This window comes from Poecilia formosa, unplaced genomic scaffold (genome assembly GCF_000485575.1).
Source record: "Poecilia formosa unplaced genomic scaffold, Poecilia_formosa-5.1.2 Scaffold182, whole genome shotgun sequence".
Classification (NCBI taxonomy): Eukaryota; Metazoa; Chordata; class Actinopteri; order Cyprinodontiformes; family Poeciliidae; genus Poecilia; species Poecilia formosa.
Window position 1 is genome coordinate 907,514 of NW_006800121.1, and position 26,076 is coordinate 933,589.

General features: G+C 41.7%; 4 protein-coding genes across 4 annotated transcripts in view; 2 read left to right on the forward strand and 2 right to left on the reverse strand.

Moving 5' to 3' along the window:
- Window positions 1–455, reverse strand: part of LOC103147409 (developmentally-regulated GTP-binding protein 2) — a 7,374-nt gene extending 6,919 nt beyond the window's left edge. Inside the window, exons 1-2 of the mRNA XM_016678397.1 lie at window positions 411–455; window positions 211–300 (exon numbers count right to left, since the gene is read on the reverse strand). Coding sequence (XP_016533883.1) covers window positions 211–250 — 40 coding nt within the window. The 5' untranslated portion in view covers window positions 251–300; window positions 411–455. The remainder of the gene's footprint in view (window positions 1–210; window positions 301–410) is intronic.
- A 53-nt stretch (window positions 456–508) lies between these two features.
- Window positions 509–2,170, forward strand: LOC103147410 (FAD-linked sulfhydryl oxidase ALR-like). Its single transcript, XM_007565730.2, has 3 exons — window positions 509–729; window positions 1,018–1,229; window positions 1,860–2,170. The coding sequence occupies exons 1-3, from the start codon at window positions 532–534 to the stop codon at window positions 2,020–2,022; spliced, it is 573 nt and encodes a 190-aa protein (XP_007565792.1). The 5' UTR covers window positions 509–531; the 3' UTR covers window positions 2,023–2,170.
- A 425-nt stretch (window positions 2,171–2,595) lies between these two features.
- Window positions 2,596–11,290, forward strand: LOC103147411 (synaptogyrin-3). The gene is made up of 4 exons (XM_007565731.2): window positions 2,596–2,934; window positions 5,076–5,310; window positions 6,059–6,204; window positions 7,735–11,290. Exons 1-4 carry the CDS (start codon window positions 2,611–2,613, stop codon window positions 7,942–7,944), a joined length of 915 nt encoding a protein of 304 aa, XP_007565793.2. The 5' UTR covers window positions 2,596–2,610; the 3' UTR covers window positions 7,945–11,290.
- Window positions 11,291–13,674: 2,384 nt separating this feature from the next.
- On the reverse strand, window positions 13,675–25,926 carry znf598 (zinc finger protein 598). Its single transcript, XM_007565732.2, has 12 exons — window positions 25,291–25,926; window positions 23,924–24,036; window positions 22,579–22,708; window positions 22,207–22,418; window positions 21,901–22,118; window positions 21,731–21,824; window positions 19,878–20,206; window positions 19,700–19,775; window positions 18,752–19,614; window positions 17,006–17,156; window positions 15,364–15,511; window positions 13,675–15,063 (listed from the first exon to the last, which is right to left on the reverse strand). Exons 1-12 carry the CDS (start codon window positions 25,462–25,464, stop codon window positions 14,689–14,691), a joined length of 2,883 nt encoding a protein of 960 aa, XP_007565794.1. The 5' UTR covers window positions 25,465–25,926; the 3' UTR covers window positions 13,675–14,688.
- Window positions 25,927–26,076: the final 150 nt, after the last annotated feature.

Below are 26,076 nucleotides of genomic sequence, written 5' to 3' on the forward strand. Positions count from 1 at the left end.
AGGGGCAACATTAAACTTTTTTATTGTACATATTATATTTTTGTACAATAATATTGTATTTTTCTTTGAAAATACAATATGATTAATTTTATATTTGACAGGACCCCGATTTTTTTTTAAATTTTATGTCTATGAACAAAATATAAATAATTAAATTGTGGAAGGGCCCCTGCTAGTCATGGCCCCTAGAATCGTCATCACTTTTCACACCTTTACCGCGCCCCTGAGCGCATCTGATGGGTAAACTCATTTTGTCGGGGGAACTCCTACTCGACACAACACCAGGAAACAGTTCCGTTCCTGTAAAAAGTCCGGCAGAAACAAGGAAACTCGCGATTACGAAACTTGACCCCTTCATACATTACATGGAATTGCGTTAGTCGCCGGCTTAACCGTAACGATGTACTCACCGCGCAGAGAAAACTAGCAACCAGCGATGTCTCCAGTCGTAACTACCTTTATTTTGTCCAACAGTCATTTTTGTTATTTATCGATCCAGCAGGTCTGTCAGAAGTTTTAACTAACGCAAATATGGCTGAGCAGCCAGCAGGCAAAGGACCGTCATCCACCAGCCGACCTGGGTTTGAAGGGTTTCCCTTCCCGGTACCTCAGCAGGACATCTCCGGGAAAGCACATGAGCAAAGTGGGGAGGCCAAAAAGAAGCCGTGTAGAGCCTGTACGGACTTTAAGTCCTGGATGAAGCATCAGAGCACAGCAGCTGCTGCACAGGTGGGTCAAAGGATAGAGAGGTACAAGGTAGAGGTTTTAGTTTTGAATGGAGTCGTCTTGGGAGAGATGCACCGAGTACACTTTAGTGACCGACCCGTGGGTCAATACTGCAGGACTTCACTATACTTTACATTTCCTGCTGAAGAATCGTACCCCCAACCCACACTACCACCACTTCTCTTATCATGGGTTGTTGACCTTAGAGCATTGCTTCACCCACTTATTATTCCTGCTAAATTTTGTAACTAAGTGACTTACCTGGGTTTTACCGTCTCTCTTCTTCTGCAGCAGAAGCATGGTTCAGAAACAGAGCAGCCAGATCCTCAGTGCCCACTGGACAGAGAGGAGTTGGGCCGGAGCACTTGGTCGTTTCTGCACACCATGGCAGCGTACTATCCCGATCGTCCGTCTTCCACCCAGCAACAAGACATGGGACAGTTAATCAACCTCTTCTCCAAGTTCTACCCTTGTGAAGAATGTGCAGAAGATCTCAGGAGCAGGTCAGACCACAGTGCACTGCCGTAAAGGCCCATGGGAGCTTACATACACTTGTCATGGACAAGAATATCACCTAAATCTGGCACTATTAAAGCTTCAATGAAGGATGTAAATAACAAAAGTTGGGTACACAGACTCGAATTTGTGTGTTTACTCTTATCCATTCTAGATTTCACAATCAGACACATTGCAAGTTCAACAGAAACTACAAATTTCTTGTCATCTACAAGATTACGGCAAAACTTCATCTGTATTTTTAACATTCCTCTTGGCATGGCTGGGTGATCTAAAGGGGCAGAATTATGTAAAACAGCTTTGAGTCTCACATCACATTATTAAGGTATTTTTTAATAACAACTGAAGTCGACATGGTTACTTGACTGCGCTATAAAACGGCACTCCAAGGCTAGAAAACACATAATGCTGCCTCTTTAAAGGAGTTTCTGTTTCGGTCGTCCCAGAAGCTTAATGTCTGCCTTCCTTATCCATTCTTAAAGCCAGTTTAGCTGTGTGGCTGGGATCATCGAATATTACATCGATCAGGACAATCAGCTGCATCACGATGTCCATCACGAGAGCACAAAGTGTAAAATCAATGACGGCTCTAATCAAACCCCATTTCCTCCCTGCAGACTGAAGACCAACCATCCGGATACGAGCAGCCGCCACGCTCTCTCCCAGTGGCTCTGCCGCCTTCACAACCAAGTCAACGTCCGGCTGGGGAAGCCCGAGTTCGACTGCTCGCTGGTGGACGAGAGGTGGAGAGACGGATGGAAGGACGGCTCCTGCGACTGAGCGTGTGTTTGTGTTTGAGAGACGTGAGGACGGGGTGTCAGCCTCCGAGGGGAGACTTGCAAAGACGCTAATATAAAAGAACAGTGAATGATCAATTCTACACCTTTGTTGTTTTGTGTTTAGTTTGTGTGACAAGTGTAATTCTAAATTAATAATTATAATAAAAAAAAACAATGAAAAACATTTCAATTTTTTTTTAAAACAAAATATACAGTTTGGTTCTTTGTAACCCATTCTTCTCCTCTGTGACAGTAGTGTCTGAATATTTTTACTTGAAGAACACAGTTCAGATTCGTTTAGATTGTTTTACCTGCAGGTAGGATTCTGAACAGTCAGAATCTTACCTGCAGGTTGATTGAACAGAAAACAGGAAGTTAACTGGACTAACTCTTTGGTACAAAATTCCTCATGAAGCTTCCCTCATTCCCTCACATCCCAACTTCGACAACTTTCTCCTTATCCAAGCAAAAAATGTTGGATGTGCTACTGATATTAATTAATATACTAACTGCTCAAAACCTCCCTACAGAATCATACTTTTAAAAAAAGTCAAAACAATGTTTTAAAGCTACATTAATTTAAGCACAGATGAATACATTTACATCTGGCAGCTCTCTTTCTCTCTCTCCCTCTCTCGCCCGTCTTTGGTGCTCGTCCCCGCGCCACTGGGAGCGCGCAGGACCCGTCCCTTCAGCAGCGCGCAGCAGCGCATCCATCCTGCCGCGGAGCCGGGTGATCGTGGAGCCGCACAGAGCGCACACACCGAGAGAGAGAGAGAGAAAAAGAGAGAGAGACACACACACACAGAAGATGGACGGAGTGGGATCGTTCGGAGCGGGCCGAACCGGGACCGCTGTGGACCCGATCACGTTCGCCAAGCAGCCGCAGACCATCCTGAGAGTGCTCTCCTGGGTGAGACATGTTCCGTTTGCGTGCTGCATTTCAGCCTGTTATTAGTGTGGCTGTTCATGTGCGTGTGGGGAAAAGCTGGGCAGCGGGGTGTGCGGATAGAAACGTAAAAAAAAAAGAAGGTGAATTGCTGTGTGTGTATGCGTGTGTGTGCTCGCTAGCGCGCGCGCGCGCGTGTGTGTGTGTGTTCAAGAAATCTGGTGCAGGGTGTTACCAGGGCCTGCTGTTTGGCTGACACCGTCCATAACTGCTTCCACTACAGATGTTTTCCGGGGTACAACTGACCTATTGTTGCCCGGTGCTGTTATTTCCAGGTTACACCTCACCGGGCACCTCTTTAGAAACACACACACACGCACACACACACACACGCACACACAGCAGATCGGATCAGAGAATCAGACACTCAGGCTAATTATTCATCAAATTAACCAAATTACTCACACACTAGATGCTACTATTTTGGTTTAGTTAAACGCTATTTCCATTTTTTATTTTATTTTATTTGCAATGTAATTTTCAGCTGATGGTTTTACCCTACACGGCTGTCGTTTGCCATCTCACCTGTGATTGGTCCGCCAGCATCATTACGCCACGGAGATGCGTCGTGGTCTGACGTTCGGGTTCCGCGAAGGAGCTCGTCTTTAGCGGCCCAGGGGTTTGTGGAACAATGAAGTGCGTGCAGTGCGTTTCATTATCTTACGTCTTCTGACAACAGAGCGTCTGTGTGCGTGTGTGTGTGTTTGTTTTTATAGATGGGCCATAACATTTTTCACTTAGATTCTTGTAACCTATAAATATTTCCAGCAGACATATGGAAGATCAGTCAAGATTAGAAATGTAATGAATCCAGAGCCTGCAAAAGGCTGACTGGAGCCCTGGGCAGAATTTAATTTGGGGGTCCACCAAATATTTTTGTGTTGTGTGTTTATCATAGTTGGTTTTAAAGTGAACAAGTGTGCCAACAAGATTTTTTTGTGATTTTATTTATTTATTTATTTTGTCAATTTAAGGTTCTCTATAAAGGTTTTACTGCTTTTTGAGCTATAGTAGCTTATTTTGTCAGACAGGTTCTGTTTAAGTATTTTTAATTTTTTTTTTAAATTTGATTCTGCAGGGATGACTAAGGCTACTAAGACATAATTTGATAAGATCATAATTTAGCAAGAGGATTACATTTTCACATTGTTCCATGTCTGTTTGGACAGAATATTTTTTATTCCTCGATTAAAGAAAATTACTTTTTGCCATTTACTCAAGTTTTCTTTATATGACATTAGAATTTCCTTCAAAATCCGAAGCATTCAAGTGTGGCTAAAAAAAAAAAACGAAGCAAAAACAGAATAAATCACTGGCAAATAAATTTGCCAGTGATTTTCATTTTTGTTGCTTTTTTTTAAAAAATACGTAATTTTTTTTTTCTAAAAACAAAACAAAAAAAAAAGATAATATTTAAGTGGAAAGGACAGGAAACTTGAGAAAACTACCGTTTTGAACTTCAACGATGCGTCACCGTGACGCTCAACGCCGCTTCATCCCACTGATTCACCCAGAGCTCCTGCGCGTCTCTCTGCTCAGATTACATCCCCTCATGTGATGAGGTTAGAATGTGGGCCTGACATTATCCCATTGTGTGTCCTTTCTTCATCATATGACCCAGACGCCCCCCAGTATGAGTGCATTTTTCTCTGTGTTGGTGTGTCACATGGCCTTATTAAGCTGAAGACTGCCGGTCAGCTGACCCATGTTGGAGTTTAGGTCCTGAACAAAGAGAGGAACTAGGTGTTTCATGGTAAAAGCTTTAACTCGACGCTGTGAGACGAACATGGCAGTCGCCACAGCAGTCGGTGGCACACTTCTGTTTCGTGTGTTTGGTGTTCAGGGGAGTTTGATTCTGTAGAGGAAGTGAAGCATCCTCATCTTCAGACAGTCAAAGAAGAAGAAGAAAAAAAAAGCCCAAGCAGAAATTAGGTTAATGCCAAAGAGGGGCTTTTAGACCACAGTGCATTCAATGTCCCTGAAAAAAAAAAAAAAAAATGTTTCTAAGCACTAAAAAGAGAATTTCAATCCTACAATACTGATATTTTTCACACTAAATTTACACATTTAACTCATCCGCCTCCTGTTCTTCCTGCCTACCACAGATATTCTCCCTGGTGGTCTTCGCCTCCATCGTGAACGAGGGTTACGTCAACCTGGGCAGCGAGCGCCTCCACTGCGTCTTCAACAGGAACGGCGACGCCTGCAACTACGGCGTGTTTGTGGGCCTGGTGGGCCTGCTGGCGTGCTCCTTCTTCTTCCTTCTCGACTACAAGTTCTCCTCCATCAGCTCGGTCAAAGACAGGAAGAAGGCTGTGATGCTGGAGATTGGTTTCTCAGGTGAGAAGAGGTCAAATCGAACTTTGCAGAAGGGGACAGGACACACGTGTGGAAGAAGGAAAACCAACGCTGCACGTTATCTTGAATTCATCGTCCTCAGTGTCATGCTGTGGGTCACTAACCTGAACCATAGAAGAAGAAAACTTGTTCAAGTTAGCAAAAATATTTGAGACTACGGCAGAGATTAACCTTCACATTCTTTTGCAAAGAAGAATGGACAGAAAAGTGCAAAGCCAGTAAAGACATAACCCCGGCGATTTCCATTCATAAAAAAAATAAAACCCATGTATCATTTTTCAGTTTCACAATCAAACATTACCTCGGCTTGTTACATAAGGTCAGAATAATAATAAACATTTAGGTTTGTAGTCGTAGTGCAACTAAATAAAAAAAAGTTTCAAGAGATATTAATCCCTCCTAAGGTCGTGTAAGAGGCAGTAATAGGTGTTGTTTTTCTCTGAAAACAAAGGTGAGCATTATACAAATTCAATGAGAACTTATGAAACCAGACTAAAGCTGAAAGTAGGTTCTCCAAAACATCATGTAAACATTTGGCGAAATGAAACTGCAATCTGGTTTCATCCGTTAAAGAAATGAGACTTGTTTTTTGTTCTTAATTCCTAAAATATTTATTCTCAGTTCAAGGAAGTGAGAAATGGGAAATAATGGACCGCAGGTCGTTCCTGCCAGGAGCATCAAACGAGTTTCCTTGGCAATAACATTTCTTTGTTCTGCTGGTTTCCTGCAGGTTTTTGGACCTTTCTGTACTTTGTAAGTTTCTGCTTCCTAGCCAATCAGTGGTCTCGGACCAAAGTCAACGATCTGCCTCTCAACCAGGGAGCAGACGCAGCACGGGCAGCAATCGCCTTCTCCTTCTTCTCCATAATCACATGGGTAAGGCTATGAAACCACGCACGCACCGGAAGAAAAATGCCCAAAAAACTGGTTTTGAAATTGATAAATGGGTCCCATAAACTGGGTTTGGAGCAGCGCTGACTGTCTCTTCACCTTTATCACGTCTTCAAGCCTTTGTACAACCAAAGCAAGAGCCGTGTCCATTTGCTCAGCACAAAATCGAAAGTGTTCGCCAACAGGCGCTGCTCCTTTTCACTGATTCTGTTAGTGGTGTTGATGGACAAGATCTCAAGGTGAAGTCTTGGAAAGGATGGTGTCTGGTTTGCTTTTTGTAGATGATGTGATCCTGCTGGATTTTTTTTTAAATCAATTGGAAAATGGTGGACTACTCCCTCCAAGTTATGGATCAGTTTCTGCCTCAAGAAGATTAGTTCACCTATCTTTGTATCTCTAAAAACCTACGATCTTATCACCCAACGTTAAAAGCAGCTCTACTCCATACATTTAACGTGTAACAACAGTGAAATGAGAGCAACTTTGATAGCAACTTAGACTTGCTTGAGGACCAGAGATTAATCTAAATGTTTCTAGTTGGTTTTAATCAGTTTTGCACATCAGCTTTGGGGAATTTTAGTCATTTCCTGTTTCCAGAACAGCCTAGCCTCTGGGGTGTTCGGTCGGGAACGTTTGGGAGTCAGGATTTGCAAATCAGAGCACTGCTCTTGAAATAAAGCAGGACGTCTTTTTATACCTGGCGTCCCATTGTTTGTTTGAAAACAGCAATTTTGATGTCGGCTGGCTTATTGCTTATGTAGCTTATTATTTAAAACAAAAACAAAGATCACCAATAAGCAGGCTTTTGATATCTTTTTAAATAAAAACCTAAAATCTATGTTTTGGTGGTGAAGGTTGATAATTTTGCTAAAAAGTTCAGACATCTCAATCTGTACTGCAAACAGACAGCCTTCTGGTTAGCAGCCAGGCTAAAGTTAGGTGATTAGCATCGACTGTGCTAGTAAATTAAACCAAAAGGCTAAACTGTTTTTTTTTTTCTTTAGTATGTGAGTGACTAAGACCATGTTTCTCTGTGCTGACAGTTTTTGAGTTATTTCGTGGATTTTGGGTTGGACAGAACCCAGATGAAATTCGTTTAAGCAAAGCTAAGTCAGCTTAGCTTAAACACTAAGCTAACTTGGTTTCTTGCCTTGAGCAAGAAAACAAGCTAAGATGACTAGCTAGCTAAAGCTAAGTTGTCTTGGCTTAGCTTAAGCGCCTGTTTAAGGCCCATGTTTGGGTTTTGAACACGATAGTAATATTTATCATTTCTTAATAAGACATATTATTTCAAAGAAACTCCACGGTACTCTCTAAGGAAACTGGAAAACAGAAGACACCAGTTTGTTTACATTTAATATCCGGCATAATTTAGCTCAGCCAGTCGTGTTTGATGGATTTTCTTACGTGGATGAAACCCTGGCTATTGATTTTGATGAGCTCACTCTGACTGTGCAGCATCTTGAATAATTTACTGTACTTTATCATCCCTGCCCCCTCCGCTGCCCTTTGCAGGCTGGCCTAACAGTGCGTGCAGTCCAGAAGTACCTTCTGGGTACAGACATGACCCTGTTCACCACTGAGCACATGGACGGCGCCGCGCCCACCCAGCCGTACCCGTCCAATTCGCCGGGCGGCGGCCCGGCCGAGACCACGGAAGCCTACCAGAGCCCGCCCTTCACCGAGAACAACACGGCCCCCACATACCAGGTTCCCATTTACTAGGACAGACGGATGTGACGGTGGAAGGATTGCAGATGAGAGAGAAAATAGCTTTCTGTGATTTCTGTTTCAAGTGAAGCTGTTTATGAGTTGATCCGGGGCGCAGTTTTCAGTCGCTGTTAGAAAAGGCTAAAAAAAAAGAAAAAAAAAAAAAAGAGAGAGAGAGAAGAAAATAGTCAGGCGTCTGCTTCTTTGTTTCCTCCTCTCGTTTCCTGACCCCTCCTGAACATTCCAGCTTTATCTGCCTTTTTTCTAGACCTGCAGAAAGGAGTTTCCTCCTGCATCAACGCAGATAAATTGAAATCAAAACCAGAGGAGGGAAAACAGAAGCGGGTCGCAAGTAAAGTGTTTCAAAAACCATTTTGTCAAAGAAAGAGATGAAGTGCTGAACAAGTTCCACCACAACAAAGCTGTTTTACAGGTGCTCTCTTGGAGCTCCTTGATCTTGTTGCTTTCATTCGTTCAGGTGTCCCCTTTTCTTGCCAAACACTGGGAATGCTCTTGTTTTCTTTCTTTTTATATATCTTGTTTTTTTTTTTTTGTTTGTTTTTTTAAAGCTGCACTGATAACTCCTCCTGAGCTCCCAGCTGGTGATCATCTGCTCTGAATCTGTACGTTTTCAGATGTGGAGATCAACTAAGTGCCATATTGTTCAGAAAGTGACTTAGTGCAATATCTCACATTCTTATGTACTGTAGGGTAGGTACACACTGTACTGTATTGGAGGTAGAGAGGTCATAGTCAGGGCAGGTCAACTGTAGGTTCTGTCTCAAATAACACACTTCTGAAACTCCTGTAAAATCCTTACCCTGGAAAGTTTCTAATACAAACATGCATAACAAATGAGCAGTTCTCGAAATTGAAATGATCAGTCCCAGAATTAGGGTCTTTCTAGGAATCTTCAAAGATGTAAACAGCATCACAGCGGAGAATATTTCTTCTCTGCTTTGTCCTGGTAGATGAATTCTGAGGCTTTATTTCATTCTTGTAGGCAGTTCAGTTTGATTACAACGATAACTCAATTCTCCAATGCAGCGTTTTACTTTTCTGCAGAGCAGAGCAAAATCTGAATCAGGCCTTGGGCAGAATTTTCTTTAGGGGAACCCTTGAGTTTTTTTTGTATGTTTTGTTTTGCGTTTTTGTATTCCCCTCTTATTATGCAGATAATTAGTGAACCAATTATAAATAAATTTTACTTTGTGATATATTTGGTTGACCATCACATCATCTACCTTGAATTATTTCTTATAGGCATTTCTAGTTAAGTGCTCGTTTTAATCATTTTCATCAATTTAATATTCATTGATTTTATTCTTATTTTTACATGCAGTGAAGAAACGATAAAACTATAATCTGACATTTCTAGTTGGCACACACAGCTGTCCAAGTGCTTAATTTTTCACATTTAAAAAAAAAAAGATCATGACATAATCCTCTGAAATTTCAAGTGAAAGACCTACACATGTGCTACATGTTGAAGGAAAAACCAAAAGCTGCAACAACATGGTTGAAAAAAAAAGAAGTGACACTTTGTTGAAGCAACTATCGTTTCAGTTTTTGCCTTCAGAGTTTGTGAGCAAACAGTCTCATAATTCATCCATAGTGGATGAGAATGTAAATGAGGTGTGTAATCTGAGACGGCATCCTATGGTAAGAGCGTAAGACGAGGTGTGTAGGGCTTTTCTGGAGAAACTGGGTCCTTTTATGTTTCCTTTTTTTTTTTTAACGCTGCCAAACTGTCCTGTGTTTGCTATTGCACTGTTAGTTTTCCCAGCATTTTCTTTAGAGGTTAGAATACAGATGAGCTTTTGTTGAGGTCGGGTCAAGTCTCAGGCAAAAGAAAGAAGAATGAATCTAGAGTTGACGTCTGATCCGTCAATCCTCCAGTCCCGCGTTTAGATCCGAGGGGGTTAATCGTGACATGGATTGATGTCGGGAGGATGTGGGTCACCTTTTGCTCCGATGTATATAGCACCATCACTTCTGTGCTGTGGTCCACACACACACACACACTCTTGCCATTCATCGATCTGTCGTTGTGATGAGGGGTTCACATGAGAGCAACTGAGATCATCATGCAGGAGGAGAATAACTGATGTCTGACTTTTTGCCAGATAAACCTTTTTTTTTCTTCCTCCACATGTTTTTGTGACTCTGTCTTGCGCGCTAACTTAGATTGTTTATAATTCATCCTAAATTGTATACTGAAGTTATCCAAAGTCCAAAGCATGAACTCAAGAGGTTTATTTATTTTCAATAAGCAGCACCAAATGTGAAGACTTGGGCAGAATTCTCGTCTAATGGGTTATTTCAGCTATTTATTTATTTATTTCTTAACAGTGGGCTCACACTAATATTTTCTCAAAAGTCAGCTTGGCAAGTTGGACTTAATAACACTTAAACCTTTTGTATAGAGTTCATTAAATATATAAAAATAAGTCATTTTTTAAGTTGGCTCCGAGGCGTTTCGCAGAGCTTTGACAAGCAGGCAGTAGAGTTTAAAAAAAAAAATGTCCCCAAAAAGAGGAACTCTGGCTCTTCACTCAGTGTTTTTCTCAACACTGTGATCCTGGAGATCACTCATATATTTACACATGTAGCTGGATGAGTGTTTAAATGTGTAAAGCAGTTTCAGGTTGTTGGTATTTCTGCATCAGGAAACATCAGCAGGTCGGTACAAATGAAAGCTGAGCGGAAAAAACTCAAACAAATTTAAATGTCCGTTTTGGATATAATAAAAAAAAAACCCAGCTTGTCCTTCAGTTTAATATTTTCTGTTTTCATAAAAAAAATAATAAATCACTTTTCATTTATTTTTAATTTCTAAATTCAGATGAGGAAAAACTAATTATCAAACATGCACGGAATCATGTGGACAAGTCATTTATGTTGCGCGTCTGAACCCGACTACTCCCCCTAGTGGTTGACTGACTTGACTGTCACCGTGTTTACAGCGGTACAGCACCAGCCCGCCTGGTGCGTTTGGCCCAATTCAGTGAATTTAAACTCTAAAAAGTGAGATGAAGACATTTCATGTGGTGGGAAATGATCATAATGATATTATTTAAGAGGGAGAGGGGGGAAAAAAGCATAATTGTTTTTGCTTTAAGTCCCTTTTTGGGTTAATGTAATGAATTTGGGTTGCTGTCAGGTCAGGATGTTTTATCGTTCTCAGTGCTTCAGTCTCTTATTCAGTCAGTGTGGTAGATGATGATGATTATTAATAATAATAATAATAATAATAATAATAATAATAATGATACAAGCATTCTCTGTGTTTTGTGCTCTGCCCTATGTACACTATGTGGTATTGGTTGATTGTAAAAAAAAGTACAAATAAATAAATAATTTTAAAAAATCGAGCAAAAAAAAAAAAAAAACCCTCAGTATGTTCATGAAGTAAATGGAACTCTTGAACTCTTGTGTGATGCTGTCCAGGGTCTGGTTTGTCCTGTGCTACTGAAAAGAAGAAAATATTATCAAAAAGAGTTATTTATTACCTAGACTGCACTCCTTTTTGCAAATACTTTGTGGAGAACTCGTTAAACAGGGCCGACGTCGATGTTTTACGCCATCGTTCTGTTGTTTTGTGAAGCTGAAGTGATGAAAAGGCTGTTAGATGTAGTTCAGCTGGCGCCGTCAGTGGTACCAGAACAGTAGGTTGCATGGATTTTTGCAATACACCCGTCCCCTACAGCCCCTCCCCTTTAAAACAAATCTGAAAATAACACGAGGATTCTCGCTGACTGACGAACTGGACGTTGGTTTTTGTAGCCCTTTAACATGTTTCTAAGTTGTTTCCTCCTGTTCTGAAGCTGTATGGCCTCTTCAGTGTAAACTCGCTGTGTACAGAGATGTGTGTCACTGTCTGTTACCTGGACTGCAGTCTGACCATCACGCCAATAAAAAAAAGACAAAAATCGCTTTTGGCCTGCGTGTTTCTGTCATTATTTCAGCGGTGGCTACACTCAGAGGACATGGAGTTGGCAGCAGAGAAAGATTTCGTCATGTTTTTATTGGCTGTAATCAGGGCACATAATTTTTAAATTTGCTTGAAAATAGAATCCTTGAAAAATGTGGTGTGAGTGTCTCCACACCATGATGCTGCCACCACCATGTCTGAGCGTCAGCATGCTGTGTTAAGGGGAAGCAATACTATTCAGTACATTCTTACTGTTCAATACATTCTTCTGCAGACAGAGCAAGTTATTTAAAAGGAGACACGAGTTTTGAAGAGCACAACTGAAATTTTGACTGTAATTTTTGATAATCAATTTACATCTTACTTCTACCTCACAATTATGTAGCTGAAATACAATTTTGGATAACGGTTTTCAAGGAACTCAGAAGATTGTGTCCCTTCAAAATGGACGACTACACAAAGATGCAAGTTCAAGGAAAATAAACATAAAAAAAAAAATCCAAACTAGATTTTGGTATGTAAAATACCTCTTCGTGGGGAAAAACAACCCATAGTTTTTCAGAATCATTCTGAATCCACCAAATAATGTTATACCAGCAGGCAAACATGGTGGTGCTACTATAATGGAGCCGCTTTGTTTCTTCAGGATCAGGACAACTTTACAAATTGAATGAAATAATGAATTCTCCTCTGCAGCATCATTTTGCAACATTAATGTACCTAAATTAATTAGCAGCAGCTAAATTCACCTGATATTAAAATGTTTTTAATGGTGTGAAACGTGTATATGCGGCAAAAAGCAAAGTGGAACTACGCGTTTGCTGAGCTTAATATACCAGCTCCTTCTCAGTGAAACGCTGGTAAAAACGTTGTTAAAGGGTTAATAATACAGGAGCGACGACTTCCTGAAGGCGGAGCTTCAGGAAGAGCCGGAGCTTTTAAAGAGACAGAGGCCCTCAAAGTCAGATGTCATATTTGATATGTAGAGTGTAGGGATGTTCCGATCGGGGTTTTTTTGCTGCCGATTCCGATACCGATCATCCATGAGGCCTATCTCAGAACCAGCGTCTTACTCCGCAAGCTCAAAGATTTCAATTATTTTTCGGGGTATTTGTTTAGCTTTCTGACCGTCATGCTAATCCGGGTGAGTTTGTCCTTGTGCGCTACTTTACCTGCCATCTGGCCGCTCCGGATGTCCTTTTTTCCTGCATTGAGCCTCGAAAATACAGCCAAACTCCGTCAAGTGCTTGTCTTTTAAATGCCATGTTAGATTCGTTGTGTTGATGCATTTTGACGTGCTTCACCCCAGAGGTAATTTTCCGCCGCAACACGCAAACGTGTCGCTCTCAGAGCGTTATAGTTCCACACGACAGGATTTGTTGCAGCGCGCTTGCGCAGTGTGAAGGAAAGAGATGAGCTGCACACGCAGGCTGCGAAGTGAGAAAAATGTGATCGGTTTTGGTGATCAGCAGCAAGAGACCGTGATCGGGGATCACCGATCATACACTTTTTCACGGAAATCGGCCGATTATGATCGGTGGCTGATCGATCGGCACACCTCTAATACAGCATTTTTATAACTGAAATTGCACAATATTGCACAATGTGCTTGGAAGACATAATACTGCCCCGTTAAAATGAAAAAAAAAAAAAAACAGTACACATTTAATGTAATGTTTTATATAAAATAGAAAAAACTAACTTTTTTCTATTACAGGCTTTTTTTCTCTATAAAAATTAATCTTTTTTTTGTTCAGTCCGATACAGCTGGAATATGACAGACTGAACTAGAAACAGTGATGAGACAGATGTCCAATGCGATCAGCTTTATTGGAAGTGGATGGAAAACAGTGCACTGATGTACGATTTCCGGGCAAAACCAGAAACCTCAAAACAGAAGGAGAAGCGCTGGCACTTGTGTCGACACATTAAGGTGCTTGATGGAGGTTATGTTTCTTCAGTCAGACAAATCAAAGTAAAATGTGCAATAATTTAAAGCTGGGACTAAAGTCAAACGAGCTCAGTCTCATTTCCCAGTGATTCTTAAGGAGAAGCAGAGGACTGAAGATGAGTTTGTTTCTTTGAAACCTCGTACAGTACAACAGCCCTGGTGGTGATCAACGAACATGCCAAGATTACCGGATGGGGATATGAACGGAATGAGTGTGAATGTAAAAAAAAAAAAAAAAAGTTCATAACACTTTAAATATCAACAGAAAAATTTGTTCCAATATCAGAAGCAGCTTATTTTCTGTCACATCATGACAAAAAGAAAATCCTTGCACCATCAGCTAGCTGACCACCTTCTGGCATTAAGCAGCAAAAACTAAGCAATTAATCTGTTATATTTAAATAAATACGATACTAATTACTGGAACTGAATTGCTTAGTTGTTTAACCAAGCAGCACCGCTGCCATGCATGCTCATAATGATTCATGTTACCAAGACAAAGTGCAGTTCTCCGTTTAAGTGAAAGCAAAAAAAGCAATGTTAAAAAAAAAAATCAATCATTTGAATTCCTCTCTCAGACCGCAACCCAACTTCCTCCATTATTATTATTGTTATTATTATTATAGTCACAGTTCTGATTACAGACGCTCTCAGTGAGTGCCAGCTGGAGGCGTCCTTGAAGGAAGCAGGTCCAAGTGGAAAACCATTTGGACCCACCCATCGATATAATCTGCCTCAGAGGAAGGCCTGAGGCTCCCTCTGTTTGCGTAAACGGCAAACGGGCTGCTGCATCTGCCACGCCTTCACAGAGCTGCAGCTGAAAGGTCGCCCGGAAACAGACGTAAACTGATGGGGGGCAAAAGGGGCGGCGGGGCTAGCTGATGATGCGGCTGATGGACTGCAAGGAGGGGAACTCCTCGCTTTCGGTGATGTGCAGGGTCTTGTGGGAGTTGAAGTCTTTTGGGGCCAGAACCTGTCGGCAGGTGGGGCACACCTGGCAGTCCAGCTCGGCCGCCGTGTTGGCCGGCGTGGCGGGCGTCTGCCAGGCGTTCTTCTTGTTCTTGTTCTTCTTCCCCCCACTGGCGCCGGACTGCTTCTCCAGCGCCTTGCAGTCGGCGTGGGCGGTCAGCAGCTCCTGCTGCTTCCCGGTGTCCGGCAGCAGGACCAGCAGCTCGTTGAAGATGCTGTTGAAGTTGTCGCCCAGCAGGTCCTTGCAGCTGCGGTGGTACTGGGCCGCCGAGATCACGCTCTGGAAGCGGAGAGGAGACGGTTACAGAAAACAGGGAAGCAGTCAGGTGAGGGTTTTTTTTTAACTTACGAACCTGCAAAATACAAAAATATTGTCAAGTATTTTTCCTTTAGTTTCTAGTTTCTTAGTCCACTTAAATTAAAAATAAAACTATCTTACAGGTAACTTTTCAGCAAGATTCAGGAGATTGTTTAAGGTAAATAATTATTTAATATTGATGAAAAAATTCAGGTTCCACTGGTCAAGTCATTTCACTTATATAATCTATTGAGTACAAAATGGCGAAGGCGCCGACGTTACCTGTCTAAACTGAGCCGAATAGTTTTTGAACTGGTTGAAACTGGACTCGTCGTGGTGGAGATATTTTTTAATGGACTTGATGAGCTCCAGGTTTCTCTGCTGGAAGTCGTCCGGCACCAAATAGCCATTAGTCGGCATTTTTTGGGGTCTGAAAGAAGAAGGATAAAACAAGACAATAAAACAGAAAGCAATTCTGAGGATTTTCAATTATGAAACTGAAGAAGACGAGTTTAATGGTTTTTATTGACTTTCTGGTAGGCTAAAAAAAAATATTTTTGCATGAATATCTTTTGTCAGCATGGACAGCTGCAACTTGCATACAAGTGCAACCTATATATAGGCCTGCCACAATAAATTTTGCTGAGCGATTAATTGTCAAAACAATGATTGCGATAAACGACAATATTGTCTCAAGACCTTTTGACACTGATTTAATGGAAATAACTAATAATGCATGCTATTTCCTGTCATAGATAGATACACTTTATTTTCAAAAGGACACATAACACTGGAACTGATAAACTAATTAAACAAAACCAAAACCAAAAATAAAATGGAGTCTCAGTCTCAATTAACAAAAACGTACTTTAATAAAAACTAAACAACATAAAGCCAAAGTGAAAATAAATACTGCATTCAACCAAGAGTGCAGATTATGAAGTCTGTATACTATATTGGCCTTCAGTAATCACTAGATTTAAATAGAGAAGACGGGCACATCCAACTACCTAATGCAGTAGTTCACACTGCACGATTTTTTGCCCCTATTTTCTTAGATCGTTGGCTGATCTAAGATTCTCGCTGGTGATTTAGTAACCGATCATCCTGCAGTGTGTGGTGGGTTAAGGTGGATCGTTGTGGCCGATCTGATCTAAATCAGGGGTTTTCCATCTGGGAGCTTAACGCTGAATGTGACAGGTAGCCAATCAGAAAGCGTGGATTCTCCTCCGTGATTTCTGAGGGGGAATTACGAGGGGAAACCCAGAAATGATATGTGGGAACAACAATAATATTTAACATTTCATACAAAGAATATAGAAATGACAAGGGGAGGAGTTGAAGCCAAATTGCTACCACAGTTGATGAACCCGGCAAGTTTTCAGCTGTTCTTCGTTAACGTGACATAAATAGGTTACAATGATTTTCATTCAGTCAGGACTTTACGCTGACTCTAGCCACATGCATCACAGGTAGATTCTAGTAAAGCATTGATTAATGCCTGATATTAAAATTAGTTAACTGGACTTGTAGCCATTATTTTGTGCCCATGTGGCTGGACACCACATGGCACAACGAACCCGATCGAACCGTTATACCTAGGATTTCTGTCGGCTCATGTGTGGTCTCAGGTTTTGAAAATAGGCCGACAACTCATGTAGTGTAAGCTGGACATTACACTAAGGAAATAGGAAGGGAGGGTCAGTGGAGAGCACCGGAGTTGAGCCTTTTTTCATTCAGTGTCATCAAGAGAAAGAAAAAATGGCAGGAAGAGACGATAAAGCTGATAATTAAAATGAGGTTGACAGGTTTAATTTATCATGCGATTCATTGATTTTTTTTACAGTTAGCGGGTGCAGCATATATTCAGGTGTGCTCGATGGTCCAGATATTACAGTAATCGATATTCCTAACAGCTACTCACAGACTGACTGCGGGCTCCACCACGTTGCTGTTGAGGGGGATTCCTGTGAAGCCCGGCGGCGGCTTCGTGGCTGAGCTTCCCAGTCCGGGCGGAGGCATCACCGGGGGCGGGCTCGGTGCTGTGGTTTTCACCGGGAAGGAGGTCTTGAAACCTGTAGCATAAACACAGATTACAGTCGCAGCTCTTCGGACCACCTGAGGAGATGGCATCAGATCTGAAGCGTCCAGGTAGTTTAAGCAGCCTACCGATGTTTTATGGTGTTCGGTCAGATGTTGACGTCCGTCATCAAAATAGAGGCGTGCTTACCTATTCTACGCCGACACCAAGTACTCGCATTTATTCACGTTCAATAGTTAACCAGGACCAAACTGTGTGGATACAGCTGTAATCCACAACATGCTCCAAATGTTACTCATCAGAGCAGAACAAGCCTTCTGTTGGTTTTATACCTTTAGGCGACACTTCCAGCTGTTTTGACTGATAACCCTGACTGCACTGTGACTGCATGCAAACACACAATGTCAAGATCAAACACTGGGCTACTTCATAGCCCAATGACAGATGAACAACTTGCTTCAGAGCCGCCTGATTTATGAGGTTTGACTGATGAATGAAAAAGATTATGAAGAGCACAGAGGTTTCACCCTCTAGACTTGCAGTTTTATCACTTTGATTATCCAAACTTTCATTTTAAAAAATCCCTTTAGTTGCCGTTTCGGTACACAAAAATTAAGATTCAAGACAAAATGACACAAATATATACACTGACTGAATGGATGGATGATAAAACAATAACGCATGTTGAAAAGGGTGAATGGTGCTGCATTGTCATCGACCTCAAAATTGAGCAAATTGGAACTACAAAAATAAATCATCTTGATGCAAAGAAGGCAATTATTTTAAAAAGAACACGTGTTTGATAAAACAGTTTCTGCAGTTGGATGACGTGTTTTTATTGGCTGTGTCAAAACTAGTGTATTCCGCAAAACTACGATGGAAACACTTGAAGGAAAGCATCCCCACAGCATGATGCTGCTACCACCATGTTGCTCAATATGGGTGAGTTTTCTGCCACACAAGGCATTTGGAATGTCAAAAATGTTAACGTTGCTGTCAATTTTGCTTCTTTGATTAACGCTCTCATTTGCCAACCAGTCATTTAAAATGGACGGCCGTGTCTTGGTACGTCCATTTCACCAAGATGTAAAATGGACGTCTTGGTACATTTTAAGATCCTCACACATTAAATTGTTGAACAACCTAACCCTGATTTATGAAGCTGCTTTATGTCCTCTAGTAAAACTCTGAGCCTGTCAAAGAAATATTTTGTTGTAGTGGTGAAGGAGTCACTATTGAACATAAACAACAAGGCTGAACATAAAAAGCTACATTTTCAGTAATGAAGGAATTCACTCGTTATACTTTGACTCGGTGGACGAATAAAACCTATTTTTAAAAACTCCAATTACTCTAATGTTCTTTGATTGGTTCGTCTGAGTTGCATCAATGCTGGACTCGTTTTGGTGGCCTTTTCTGTTTTTTAGTGACCTTTTAATATTTAGAAACTGTATAATCGTTTAGGATTATATATTACCGCTATCAGTAATTCAGATTTTAAATCTCACTTTGTCTGAAACCAACGGATAAATTAAAATAAAACACAATTTAAATCCAGATAACATGAATTGAAGTTTATAGTTGCTTATTCTGCAGACAGAAGACTTTAACTAGGCAACTAAGTTTCACCTGGAGGAGGTTTCTTGGTCATGAGAGCAGGGAATTCCTCCTCTGGCTCCGGCGCCGGAACCACGACAGGCGGCGTTATTACCCTCGGAGAATCTCTGCAAACTGCTGATGTCGCATCAGTGGGACCACTGGCTGACATGCTGGTTGCCGTGACGGCGCTGGACAGTGATTTGCTCCAGGTTTTCTCGGGGACGTTTTCCTTCTGCGCAGCCGTTTCCACGGAGATCGCGTTCACCGGCGCCGCAGTGTCCGAAATGGCGGGCGCCGACGCGGAGGAGGCAGCCGAGTTCTTCTGCTTCTTCTTCTTGCCGGCTTTGGAGAAGGGGAGGTCCAGGTTGGGGGGCGGATTTGCGGAGGACGGGGTTGTGGAGGGTTTGTTGTTGGCTCCATTGATGGTGAGCAGGGAAGAGATGTCCAGCATGGTGGGCACCGAGCAGAACTCCTCCTGGGTCATTCCGCCGCCGCCGTCGTCGTCGTCAGACAGAGAGGGAGGCGTCGCCTTTTCTCTTTCCCCGACTTTCTTCTTCTTGCGGGAGGATGACGAGTTTGAAGAAGAGAGGAGCTGAGGCCCTGAGGGAGCGGCTGAGAGAGGAGGCGGAGCTCTAGAAGAAGGAGGAAGCTGAGGGTTCGGTTTGGCCACAGGGGTGCTGTTGGACCACGCCGAGTTGGCGCTCGCCGCGGGTTTGGGAAGCCGAACTTTGGGCACCAGAGCAGGGAAGTCCTCCTCTTGGAAGGAGGAGTTCTTTTTCGGCTGTCCAGAATAAGCAGGGGTCATCGGGGAGGAAACCGCAGTGCTGGAAAGACTCGGGAACTCCTCTTCCTTCAGCGCCGCAGCAGCAGGTGCTGCCGGACCCGGCTTCGCGCTGGAGGGACGAGAACACACGGGAGACATGTCAGCACAACTGACTATCATGAGATGATGACTTCATTTGGCGAGATGAGGATTACATTGGTGCTACGGCGGAGGCTCCTAAAGCAGGAAAGTCATCTTCGTCTCCTGGATTAGAGCTCTTCATTGTTTTTACTGTTTAAAAAAAACAAAACAAAACAAAAAAAAAAACATTGAAGACAAAGTTGGTAATCTGAAGAAGAAGAAGATAATGTTACTGTGATTTTATTTTTATACCTGGAGGCTTGTTGCTTGGTTTGATCGGTCCAGTCATGTGTCTGGGCTCTTCAAGTTCTATTCTCTCTATCCTCTCGTCTCTACAGTGTTTTGAAGTGTTCCTCTCTTGCATCGCAGGTCGCTCTGTTTGCCTTTGTGTCACCGGTCGCTCTGTTTGCCTTTGTGTCACTGGTCGCTCTGTTTGCCTTTGCGTCACTGGTCGCTCTGTTTGCTTTTGCGTCATCGGTCGCTCCATCTGCCTTAGCATGGCGGCCCGCTCCGTCTGCCTCTGCATCGCCATCGATGCTCTTAAAGCTGCTTCGACCTGCCTGTCCTCTTCTTCTCTTTCCCTGCACAGATAAGACGAAGAGCTTAGAAATGGAGCTTTGGAGGTGAAATGTGAAGACAGGATAGGCTGAGTGCAGCAGGACTCAACTAGGAATGCAAGTTATCAATTAATGAACTAAAGTTGGCTGACTAAAGATTAATTTATAAGTTGCCATATTCTTAAAACCTGAGTTGTCAAGAAAAAGAGGATCAACTGTCTTTGCACAACATGAGAAAAAGGGATACATTTTTCATAATATGGTGAATTAAATAAAAACACATTAAATTTCAACATTATTTGTGTCTGCTGTATTAAATACTGACTGAATAAACTGTAAATTGTAGTTCTCAAATTATTAAGCTTAGACATAATTATAAAATACAACAAACCATGAATCTCTTAGGTTGCCAAATAGAAAACCAAATGATTAAAAGAATAAAATATTTGAAACACTTAATTCCCCATTAACAGAGAGGCATTCATACAGAAGTACCGTCTGTGGTTGCTTTTGAAGGAATATTAAAACTTGGCTCCATGAAGTGCATTAACTCACGACAGCCCTCAGAATCAACACTTACTAAGGTGAAACTAAAGGAGTTTTTCGAGTGTTAATATTTCAAAACAAAACCGCGTAAAAGTGCATTTTGCATCTCATGTCGGACTCTGGACCGTTTCTCTTTCCCGGTTCGGAATGGCCGGCCGCCATATTTGTTTTTACATCCCAGAGCCGGCTCAGCTTCAAGATGACCAGCGGCGCCCTCTTCTGGATGGCGGCCAAACTACAACACTAAGTTCTGTAAGCGGAAGTTATTAGTTTATCGAGTGCAACAAATTTTATTATAAAATATTTTCATCCCTAGACTCAACTGAATAAAAAATTAAAATAAAACAAAAAAAAAATAAAGAAATTAACACAAGTACATACAAAAAGGAAAAGATTAAGGCACATACGATACCTACCTTATGACACACTGTGTTAATTAAAAGCCAATGGAGAGGAAAGTGTGTTTTTAAACAAAAAAGTATATTTTCATCTGATTTAAGACCAATCAATGGCATGTAAGGTTGATGCAGCTCAGACAAATAAGGGGTGAGATCATTAAGAGATTTAAAAAAGAAAAAATAATAATAATTAAAAAAAAAACATTCAAAACTGAACTGGAAGCCTGTAAAAACCCCACCAAAACTGGAGGTATGTGTTCTTGTTTGCTATTGCTCGCTAAAAGTCATGTATCAGCATTTTGTACCATCTGGAGAGGGAAGTCAACTCAACGTTATTTCAACATTATTTGTGTCTGCTGTATTAAATACTGACTGAATAAACTGTAAATTGTAGTTCTCAAATTATTAAGCTTAGACATATCTCAAATCAAAAGAGAGTTGCAGTACTGCTCTACTCCTATTACACACTGATTTGTGTTGGTATATCATATGAAATGCTGGTAAGACGCAGCACAATATGTAATATGATCCAAGTTTGTGGTTGACATTTGCTGAAGTTCAAGGGAACTTTCAATGGATCCCAGGGCCGATCATGCAAACTCACCGGGAGTACCTCCAGCTCTTCTGGCCCATCTGCAGTCTACCCCGTCCTCCTCGATTATGCCGCGTTTCCTCATAGTCCTCGCCTCCAACCATGCCTAAAGAAGAACAGGACTATTCAAGCTCACTGCCTCAGGAACGTCTTTTTAGCTCGACAAGACCACAATGACCCACCGTCGTTCCTCCTCTGCTGCCTCGGAGCGTAGTTGAACTGCAGGTCGATGTGGCGGTTCTGCCGGGCCTCTGCTCGGTTCTTGCTGTGCGCCGCAGCCTTGTGGGCCTTATAGTCGATCTCGGAGCGGAACGCGTGCGTGAACTGCTCCGTGGCGCAGCGTCCTTCCTCGCACAGGTAGTGGCTCTCTCTGAAGTGCTCGCTTAGATACTGGTAATCACTGAGGACAGACGGGTCAGTAAGAAACTCAAGCAGGAATGCGATGAAACACATGCGTCCCGGGTGGATTTTCATTCTTCTGCGGACACCTGTAGTATTCCTGCGAGCCGTCCGCGTCGCAGAAATGGCAGAAGTAATGGTCCCTCCGCAGGTGCTTGAGCAGCTCGTCGTTGTCGAGGTAACGCTCGTCGCAGAACTTGCAGAGCGGGTGTCCTCGGTGACTCGTGTCGTCCGGATCGCCGTGCGCTCTGTGCCGCGCCAGTTCCTTACGGTTATACCACTTCCGCTCATAAGAGAAGATCTGGAGAGGCGGCAGGTTTTCAGAACACGGTTCACTTTTTAATATATTTGATCTCTGGGTAAACTTTTCACGACCAATAACAGAGCTATACTACAGCCACTTGATCTGATTTTACAACAGAAATACTGGATTTCTCTGGATCAGGGAGGAGCTCACATACCTTGAGATGTTTTGAGCAGAGCTTGCAACAGAAAAGCTCATGCTGCTTCCTCATGTGCTGCTCCAGCTCCTCAAATCTGGAGAAAACTTTAGGCTCAGGACATCGGACGCACTCCGACAGCAGCAGACGCCTGATTATAAACATAAAAACACAGCAAGAAAAAGCGAACTTAAACTCTGAATCCACAGCTTGAAAACTCGTCGCCACCTTGTGACCACAGAGTCACCAGCTGCAATATTACAGCCACTTACAAGAATGCATGGGACATAAACCAGCTTCTTCATCACATCAAGCTTTTAGTCCCTCTGGAAATCAGGTATTTCTAACATTCCAATAAGAGTTGTGAAAAAACAGTTTCATCTCATAAACCGTTGTAAAAAGTTTTGTTTGTAATTTTTAGCCACAGTTTAGTTTTATTCAGTCAAATGAGGGTCAGTCTATAGTCTGTTATTATTTCAGCTGCAGCTCCAGTTAGACCCGCAGCTGCATTTTGCACAGACTATATTTGTGTGCACGCTCTGCAAAACTGTGCAATAGGCCGTGCCCATTATTTAGTTGATCCAATGACACAACCTCTTCCAGTTACATTTACAGTGAAATGGAAACTGTCGATGCTGCTTCGTGTCTATCTGTGTCATGTGACCTGACTGCAGAAAGAGAAAGCCCTTGATTTAGAAGGAAGTGCTCAACAGAGAGCAGCTGAAACACTAGTCTTGAAATATTATGACATTCAAAAATAAATTCTAAGATTATGAAGTATTTTATGGTACACATGCTAATCCAAGCCTTGACATTCAGCAAACTGATCTGCATATAAACATAACCAGCAGAAGCATTACACGAGTTAAGAAGGACTAAATTTTGATTTTCCATTTGCCTATAATTTAAATATTTCCAGTGAGAGCAAAACCAGAGTCAAATTTCTAGTTTGTGTGCACAAACCTGCCAAACACAGCTGATTCTAACATGGACACTTTAGAGAACAAAGATTTTCTGCTACATTTTCTGAGTCAACAACCAACAGTTTTACGTGCACAAAAAAGAGAAAATTGGTTATTCAAGTAAGAAATGTTGATAGCTTGTCTGTTATGCATGTATACAGATGTGCTAACTATCCAGATACTACTATAAAAGAAACAGCTTTTTTCTGTGGGAGAAACTAAAACATCAGTGAAGCCGTTTTCTCCCCCAATCAATTATCCCAATTAGTCAGGATATATACAGCTACTTTTTCAATATCTTAGTTGCTAAATTATCAGGCATGCAAAACCCTGGTATCTTGTGTTTTAAAGCATTATAATAACCCCAAGGCATTAAAAGCAATAAGAGCAGAGTCTTTCCATACCTGTACTGAGAGTGGGTCATTTCGTCAACGAAATATATGTTGTATCTCTTCTCAAAGGGAAACTGCTGATAAGGCAGAGCCTGAAAGGTCTTCAGCTTTTTAACAAACACCACCTGGAAGAGCATGATAGGAAGGGTTAAACTAATGACACCCAAAAAGTTACATTTTATTTTAAAAACAAAAGAAAAAAAGCTGTTTAAGCTTTAAACTAAAAACTTAATGTTCATGATGCTACCAATATGGAAGATAATTGATTTAAAAAAAAAATTCTGAGGTGAACTGCAGCCAGGACATATTCATTTTAAAATGTACAATTTTTCAAGAAAACACAAACTTTCTGGTAACAGAGAAGCTACCAGGTTGAATCACACAGAGAGAGTTAGGAGACAGCGATGAGTTAATTTCCTTTTACAAAATTTCAGCACTTCCATATTCATGATTATGTCTATATCCTGACTAAATCCAGACATCCTAAATCAGGTTTCACACCTTTCCAGACTCAACTTTTAGAGATTTCCCAGTAAGTGGTTGTTCTGTCATGATTATCTATGTTTTCTAGAAACTGGGAAGGAATACAACCCAGAGTTTGTAGTCCAACCTTATGATAAAGGACATACTTGTTTATATTTTACATTTTTAAAGTTAAATCAAGTTACACATCATGAAATACAAATTGTTTCACATCACCTTTTGATTAGATTTAATGCCTTTATATTGTTTAGTGATTTATTTGATGTGTAAACTGGTGTTTAGCTTTTTAAAATTGTTTTAGGCTATTTATGGTTTTTCTACTTTTTTAGGTTCCCAGTCACCCCAAAAGAATGTTACAATACCCTGAACCCTCATATCTACTGATATTGTCCATTTAAAGCATCTTTGTGTAGAATAAAGCTGCATTTTGAACCTAACATCACCATGTGTTGAAATATCTCACGTTTCCTAACATTTGTCCAAAATGTAAATGTTTACTAGCAGGGCATTAGTAATTGGCAAGTTAATTACAATATTAGTGATGTGACGCTAAATGAAGACATTGCTACCAATATTAGATTACATTTTTAGCATGTTTTCATTCATTGATAAACACTGAAGCCAATCTGTTATGTAACAGTACCTAACTTGATAAACCAACACATACTGCTGTGCTGATGTTAGCATTACCTGCTTTGCTCGGCGAGTGACAGCTACTAAACGTAATTTAAGCACAATAAAGCTACACTATATCATTTCCTGTCGCAGTTATACCTATTGTAAATTCCCTTAAGATACTATTACACGGAAGCAGCTTTTAATACTTAGGGAGGCTAAAATGACGTTGAGGCCTAGCTAGCTCCAGCCCCGGGCCAGAGTAGTAGAGTAATCCCCACCTTGTCCAGCTCCTCGCGGCAAACGGCGCAGTACTTCTGGTCGCAGAGTACCCTCATCTTGGTGGAGCAGCGGTAGCACACCGGGTGATCGCATTTACCCAAAGCGAAGATGTCGATGTCCTGGCAGCACAAGACGCATGTCTTCTCAGACTCCTTTACGGTTGTTGAGTTCATGTTGATGGTAAAAAGGGAGCTAAAGCTTAGAACTGTTTGGGAGAGTCTCGGTAGTGAAGTGCTTACGTAACGACGAAAGTGTGAAGTACTGCCGGTTATAGCGTCACGTAACGGTTGGAGTGCCACAGATCTATATAGTATATGGATGGGCCGAGGTCAGGACCACAGCACGCTCGTTGCGCCTTTCTCAGATGTGGCATCTGCGCATGCTGTCATGGCTGATCCACGTGTTGTGGTCTGGTGTTCGCCGGCACGGTTGGACTTCCGTAAAAACCTTTCACACGCCTCAGTGAGTGTTCTGGAAAACGTTCGGACTCTGCGAGACTACCGGGACAACAGTAACCTGAAGCTAGATATGAACCCAACTAATATAGTACCTTTATAATTTTGTCGACCCCTTAAAGCACACTATTTTGAACAGTTAACGTTTGACAACTTTCTTCTACGCTGCTGAGATTTCTAAACACAGGATAATTTAAAAAATAACTGTTTTGTGTTGTTCTTCAAACTCTGTGATTCCACGAGACATGTCCGAGATCAAGAAGACTCCACGCTTACAAGATGCATCCATCCATTTTCTGTACACCCTTGTCCCTTAGTGGGGTCGGGAGG

Bases quoted from the DNA above. Each gene is read 5' to 3' on its own strand.
- LOC103147410 (XM_007565730.2), top strand. From the start codon at position 532: ATGGCTGAGCAGCCAGCAGGCAAAGGACCGTCATCCACCAGCCGACCT. The intron at 730-1,017 runs GTGGGTCAAAGG...CTTCTTCTGCAG, and splicing joins GCACAGCAGCTGCTGCACAG to CAGAAGCATGGTTCAGAAAC. The intron at 1,230-1,859 runs GTCAGACCACAG...TCCTCCCTGCAG, and splicing joins GCAGAAGATCTCAGGAGCAG to ACTGAAGACCAACCATCCGG.
- znf598 (XM_007565732.2), bottom strand. From the start codon at position 25,464: ATGAACTCAACAACCGTAAAGGAGTCTGAGAAGACATGCGTCTTGTGC. The intron at 21,825-21,900 runs GTGGGTCATTGT...GTTCTTCTTTAG, and splicing joins GCAGCAGAGGAGGAACGACG to GCATGGTTGGAGGCGAGGAC. The intron at 15,064-15,363 runs GTAACGTCGGCG...CTCCGCTTCCAG, and splicing joins ATTCGGCTCAGTTTAGACAG to AGCGTGATCTCGGCGGCCCA.
- LOC103147411 (XM_007565731.2), top strand. From the start codon at position 2,611: ATGAATACATTTACATCTGGCAGCTCTCTTTCTCTCTCTCCCTCTCTC. The intron at 2,935-5,075 runs GTGAGACATGTT...TGCCTACCACAG, and splicing joins TCCTGAGAGTGCTCTCCTGG to ATATTCTCCCTGGTGGTCTT. The intron at 5,311-6,058 runs GTGAGAAGAGGT...GGTTTCCTGCAG, and splicing joins GCTGGAGATTGGTTTCTCAG to GTTTTTGGACCTTTCTGTAC.